Here is a 6,049-nt window from a genome sequence, read left to right on the forward strand (position 1 = left end):
GGTGGCCATCCCTGTCCCTGCCCGCTCCCCTGCAGAACTGGGCGGCCACGCCGACACGGGGTGAAACCCGAGTCCCTCCCACCCCTCCCCGTGGCCCCTCAGCACCTACAGACCACGCCCGACCAGGGGCCCGTGGCAGCGGAGCGGCCCTGGGGACGCCACCGGCCACAGGCCAAGACCTGGGGCACCAGGCCCGGCCCAGGCAGCCCACCGCCTGGAGCTGCCCAGCTACGAACATTCCGGAACACGCCCCCTCCTGCTCTCGCTCCCAGTTCCCTGACCCCTGAGCCTCACGGGGAACCCCCAGGGAGGACCGGGGCCCCGCAGGGAGGAGGGCCCAGGCTGCCAGCTCGGAGGACCTGGAGACTCTCGCTGAGCGGCCTGGGGGGAGGGGAGGGCACTGCAGAGGTAGAAGAGGTCACGTTCTGGAGCAGTTAGCGGGACCTGCAGGGGTCCCGCTCCACCAGGGGCTGCTGGGGGTCTGCCAAGCGGCTCTGCCCTGGTGAGGGCCTGTCCCTGTGCAGGCACGCCCAGCCTTTGCCCACAGCGGCTAGGCACCGGGGTTCCAGACACAGCCTCCCCGCCCCCTTCCTGGCAGCACCAAAGGGCAACAAGTCAAGAGTCCCGGTGGCGGCCACCCACTGTGGGCCATCGGGCCAGGTCCCTCTTGGACAACGGGGTGCTCCATCACCAACCAGACTGACGGCCCGGGCTCGCCGCCCAGCCTGGGCACCAGCAGCCCCTCCACCCCAGGGACAGAGGCCGGAAGGCACAGGATCAGAGAGCTCGGGGCCCGGGGCTACCGCCTCGACCGCCCCCTGCCCTCCGCCCACCGGGCCCCACGGCCACGGAGGCTGTCCCACGCCAGAACCCAGCCAAACAAAGGAGAAAGGCACAGCTTTTCCATTTTGCTAAAACACTTTACGTCTGTCTGTATAATCCAGGTTAACAAAATCTGAGCTGCAAGAAAATAGGGTGCCGATTTCTGTACAGTCTACAAAACCCCACCCGAGCGGGGCCGGCCTCCGGGGTATGTACAGGGGAGCGGGGTCTGTACAGGGCTCTCCGAGCGCCTCGCCCAGCACGCGGCTCGGGAGCCCGGGCTCGGTGCTCGCTCGCTCACTTCCGAGGCCCCTTCAAGAGTGTCCCCTCCGCGGCCCACACCTGAGTCCCTCCCTCCAAGCCCCCAGGAAGGGGTCTCAGTGGCGGGTCCGGCTCGCAGCTGGACATGCGGCCACTGCCGACCACCTGCTCGTCCCCGCCCGGACCACCCTGCCAGACGGCCCCAGCCCCCCTCAGGAGGCCGAGCAGCATCAGCCCCCAGCCACGCTGGACGAGGGCCCCGTTCCCTCCCAAAGGCAGCGGCCCCTCCGAGCTGGCTGGGGCCTCAGCCTCCTCACAAGCCGGGAACGCTCTTCGGGGGAAAACGATGCTGAGTCAGGACCTCCCTCCAGATCCCACATTTGAAACCCTCCGCCCACCCGGACCAAACTGGGCAGGAAGTGACGCCTGTTCCAGACCACACAGGTGTGCGTGTGCGAGGGCATCCACTACCGTTCTGTCCAGGATTACAGCATGCAGAGTGCTATTCTGTCTAAGGAACTGAGTAAAAAGCAGGTCGGTGCCAGGCGGGGGCAGCTGTGGGCTGTGGTGGTGGCAGCGGCTGGGCAGTATTCACAGGGCAGGCTGAGGCCAGGTGGGTGTGGGGGAAGGAAAAGGGGAGGGCAGGGGGCGGCCTCCCCACCCTGCTCCCCTGCAGGGCTCTGACCCAGGCTGTGCAGTCGGTTGCTATGGGAACCACACCGGGTGATGACGCCAATCAGCAAAGCCTGGGCAGGGGAGGGGTGGGGACCACGGGGAAGGCGACCGGGTGTCAAAGCAAAGCGGAACCAGATGAAGCGGGGCTCTTGGGACGGGCCTCCTGCAAGCAGGTGGCTCCCGGGCTGGCTCAGGGCGGGCGGGGACGCTCCCCAGTCTGGGCCCCACGGGCGGGCAGGCAGCGGGCGGAGCTGTGGGCATGCGGCATGCTGCGGGCAGCCACGTGCTCAGCATGCACAGAGCGGGGCCCGAGGGGCAGTGGCCGCCAGCCCGGCAGGCCACGCCTCCTGGGGACCCACGGCCGAGCTAGAGCCGGGCCAGCGGCCAGCGATCTGCTGGGCCAGGCCTCACTGCAGAGGTTCTGTGCTTCGTGGGCAAGGCTGGGCCCGGGCCGGCGGCTGTGGGCCAGGGGCCCCGCCCCCCAGGGCCGGGCGGCTGCGTGGGCCTGCGGTGGTCCATGCTGTCACTCTTCAGGGCGCGGTCCCAGCAGGCTGGGCAGGCAGGGGGCCTTGGCTGCAAACGCCCCACCCCCCGAAGTGTCATGGATGAGCAATAGCCCCGCCCCCCAGGAACCAGCCAGAGAACCACGGGATGTTGAAGGAAAAGCCCCACGGAAACGCCAAGGCGCGGTCGGAAAGCAGGTCCGGGCGGGGGCGGCGGGGGCGGGCGCGGGCGCGGGCGGCGGGCAGCGGTCACTCCTCGCGCAGCTGCAGGCGGTAGCGGTGGTAGCGGACCTGGAAGAAGAGGCGCTCGGCCAGCGAGAGGGTCATGCCGGGCAGCACGTAGTGGTCGCTGCAGCCCATGTGTCTGAAGCCCAGCGACTCGTAGAGCTTGTGGGCGGCCACCTTGACGGCCGTCGTGCCCAGCACCACGGCGGAGTAGTTGTGCACCACGGCGAACTCCAGCACCTTGCGGCCCAGCGCCTTGGCGATGCCCTTGCCGCGGAAGCGCGAGTCCACGGACATGCGCAGCAGCTCCACGGTGTTGTCCGCCTCGTGGGCCCGCGCCGCCACGATGCCCACCACGTTGCCGTCCAGCACGGCCACCCAGAAGCAGGAGCCTGCGGGGGACGGGGCGGTCAGGCCGGGCTCCGCCGCGGGCAGGCCTCTGCCCGCTGGCCCCTTCCCTGCCTGGCAGCCAGAGGCCTGGACGCACCGCCAGCCACAACCCCCAGGGCTCAGGGGACCTCAGACGCCTGTGGCTGTGCCAACCCTGTGGCCCTTCCCCTCCTGGGTCAGGGGCCGCTGGGCCGGGAGCCCCGTGACCCTGGGAGGCTCAGGGAAGGTCTTAAGAAATCCCACTAGGAAGCCGGGATGGCCATGGGCACCCCTGACCCGGCCGCTCCTGGGCGGCCAGCCCAAACCATCACCGTCCAGGCAGGCAGGAAGGCGGGTGCCCTCAGCGAGGAGGGGGAGAAAGTGGGGATCAGAGAACGGATTGCAGGGCACAGGCCCCTGGGAGACTTGTCAGCTGTGACGGAGGCCCAGGACCGCAGGGAGCAAAGGGCTGCTGGGCACGGGGTGCGTGCTCCGGGGGAGGGGCCTGTGCTCACCGCCACTCCGTCCTCAGAGTGCTCCCGCCCAACCCCCTCCTGGAGCGGCCAAACTCCCGTCAGCCAACAACTCCGGCCACAAGGTCTCCCGTCTCCTTTACTGCCCACTGTGGCCGAGCTGGGAATGACCGGCTGGCCTGTCCACCCTCCCCAAGGTCAGGACAGTGCTGGGACCCTCACCTCTCCCCAGGCCTGTTTCCCCACGGAACCAGCACGGCCCCGCCGGCTGCTGTCCGACCCCGCGGGCCTGTGGGGTCTCCTGCAGACCCCCGATGTCTCAGGGGCCGCGCGGGGCTCCCTCCCCAGGTCCACTCAGGGGCATGCAGCCAGAGCGCGAAGACCTGAGTGCACAGCCGCGCCCAGCGGAGCGCCCACCGGCCGGCACAGGCAGAGCCAGGCGGCAGCGGGGCTCCTCCGGGCCGAGATGGGGAAACGGAAGGTGCCGAGGCTGCTGCTCGGCTGGGGGCACGGGGCTGGCAGTGCCGGAGGCCACCCTGGCTCTGGGACACTTGCCTCTCTGGCCCCATCCTTCCGATACCAGGCTCCTGCTAGACCCCCATCAACTACCCAGGCCCGTCTGTCCTCTCTCCTCAGACGGGCGCCCTCACACCGGGGGACTCTCACCCCCGAGGGCCGAGATGATGGACATGGAGACCAGGGTCCTGCCTCCCAGGACCCAGCCCCCGGCCAGCCTGGAGGACAGACAGTGGCCCAGGGCCCGCGGGCCAGGCCCCTCCCTCTCCAGAGCCCTGCCAGGGCCGGGGTGAGTCCCACTGGCTCACTAAGCGCCCAGAGGCCAGAAGCAGAGACCAAACGTAAGGCTCCTGCTCCCAGGATCCCTGCCACCCTGCCCCCCGCCACAGGCCCCTCTGCCTGCCACTGCCCTCCCCCAGCCCGATGCCCGGGCCAGCCCCGGCAGGCCCCAGGAGCACCTTGACCAGACAGGACCTGCGAGGAGAGACCCCCGACCTTGTGAAGAGCAGGGCCGCCAGGCCCCAAGCACCAGCTCAGAGCCGGCCTCAGGAGGCCACGGACACTCAGAGGCCCAGCTCTGCCCCCACCTCCTTGAGTGGCCGGGACTGCAGAGGGGAGAGGCAGGGGCCGGGGCAGGGGCCGGGGCAGGGAGCGGGCTCACCGGGCGGCTTCATGTAGTACTGCTCGATGTCCGCCATGTCCGTGTGCAGAGCGCAGTCCAGGTAGGCGAGGACCACCTTCCGGCTGTAGTAGTAGCGCAGCGCCAGCAGCCCCGCGGGCACCAGGCAGGTCAGCAGCAGCGAGCCGGTGAGCGCCCAGCACAGCCCTGCGGGAGGGGGCGGTGAGGGGCAAGGGAGGGAAGATGGGGGTGCGGGAAGGGAGATGGGGGCGCGGGGAGGGCGGAGGGGAGATGGGCTCGCACTGCCCCCATGCACCTCGGGGCAAACAGCCCCTGAAGGACAAGCAGGGAGGCAGGGCCGGGCCCTTGAACCTGAGGTCGCCGGCGCCTGGGGCAGCGGCCTTGGCCCACCCGCCCTCCGGGGAAGCGGGCACTTCGGGACCAGCTCCCGGCCCCCAGCCCCCGGGCGCCGGGGGAGGCAGCGGCCGCGGACAGTGGCTGCGGGCCGCCGCTTGACCTTGGGGGAGGCGCACCCGCCCGCGCCTCGAGCTCCTCATCCGGAAAGTGGAGCCGAAGCTCAGCCCCGAGACCGCGTCTCCGCTGTGTCCCCTCCCGCTCCCGCACCGCACCCTCCCGCACCGCAGCTCCATAAATTAGCACCGGAGCCGCGGCCGCCCCCGCCCGGTTATAAATAGTCACGGCGGGCGCCGGCCTCCGCCCGCCCGGAGCTCGGAGGGGCCGGCCGGCGGGACTCCGCTCCCCCGCCGCAGCCCCCCGGGTTCCCACGCCCCCGCCCCGGAGCCCCGGTCGGGAGCCGGGAGCCGGGCCAGCCCGCAGCGGGGCCCCCGAGCCCGGCGCCGCAGAGAGCGGGGCGCGCGGGGGGTCCGAGGCTGGGGCCCGGCCACCCGGGGGGCCCGGGGAGCCTGCGGGTCCGGGGCGGGGGGGAGATGGGGGGCCCGGGGAGCCCGCGGGTCCGGGGCGGGAGGGAGATGGGGGGCCCGGGGAGCCCGCGGGTCCGGGGCGGGGGGGGGGGGGAAGCCTGCGTGACCGGGGCGGCAGGGTGTCCGGAGCGCCCGGGGCCCGCACTGACCGGCCAGCAGGGCGCAGAGCAGCAGCGCGCGCGGGTGCTGCCGCAGGCCGCGGAAGGCCGTGTTGGGGATGCGCTCCATGATGCCGTCGTAGAAGATGCGGCACGCCGCCTCCTGCTCGGCCGCGCGGAACTCGCGGATGTGCACGCCGCGCCCCTCCGGCGGCCCCGCGCCCCCCGCGCCCCCCGCGCCGTCCCGGGGCTGCGGCTGCGGCTGCGGCTGCGGCTGCGGCGCGGGCGGCGGCGCGGCGGGCAGCGGGGGCCACATGGCGGCGGCCAGCAGCGCGTCCTTCTTGGCCCCCGGCAGCGCCTCATGGTCCTCGGCGGCCACGATCTTCGTCTCGCAGACCATGTCGGGCTCACAATGCATGCACCCGGCGGGCGGCGCGGGGCGCGGGCGGGCGGGCGGCGGGCGGCCCAGGGCAAGGGCGCGGCGCCCTCGGACCCGCGGCGGCGGCGGCGGCTCAGGGGCGCGGGGCGGAGGCGGCGGGCGGCCGGG

The 6,049-nt window shown here is 72.3% G+C and overlaps 1 protein-coding gene across 1 annotated transcript; it reads right to left on the minus strand.

Annotated features, from left to right (window-relative positions):
• Positions 1 to 899: 899 nt before the first annotated feature.
• Positions 900 to 6,049, minus strand: NAT8L (N-acetyltransferase 8 like). Its single transcript, XM_084895809.1, has 3 exons — positions 5,554 to 6,049; positions 4,506 to 4,670; positions 900 to 2,878 (listed from the first exon to the last, which is right to left on the minus strand). The coding sequence occupies exons 1-3, from the start codon at positions 5,918 to 5,920 to the stop codon at positions 2,511 to 2,513; spliced, it is 900 nt and encodes a 299-aa protein (XP_084751935.1). The 5' UTR covers positions 5,921 to 6,049; the 3' UTR covers positions 900 to 2,510.

This window comes from Pipistrellus hanaki (genome assembly GCF_964339955.1).
Source record: "Pipistrellus hanaki genome assembly, chromosome: 1".
In the NCBI taxonomy this organism is placed as follows: domain Eukaryota; kingdom Metazoa; phylum Chordata; class Mammalia; order Chiroptera; family Vespertilionidae; genus Pipistrellus; species Pipistrellus hanaki.

Excerpts from the sequence above, each read along its gene's own strand:
- NAT8L (XM_084895809.1), bottom strand. The coding sequence starts at position 5,920 with ATGCATTGTGAGCCCGACATGGTCTGCGAGACGAAGATCGTGGCCGCC. Across the intron at positions 4,671-5,553 it reads GCTCTGCGCCCTGCTGGCCG|GGCTGTGCTGGGCGCTCACC; the intron begins GTCAGTGCGGGC and ends CCCCTCCCGCAG. Across the intron at positions 2,879-4,505 it reads GTACTACATGAAGCCGCCCG|GCTCCTGCTTCTGGGTGGCC; the intron begins GTGAGCCCGCTC and ends CGTCCCCCGCAG.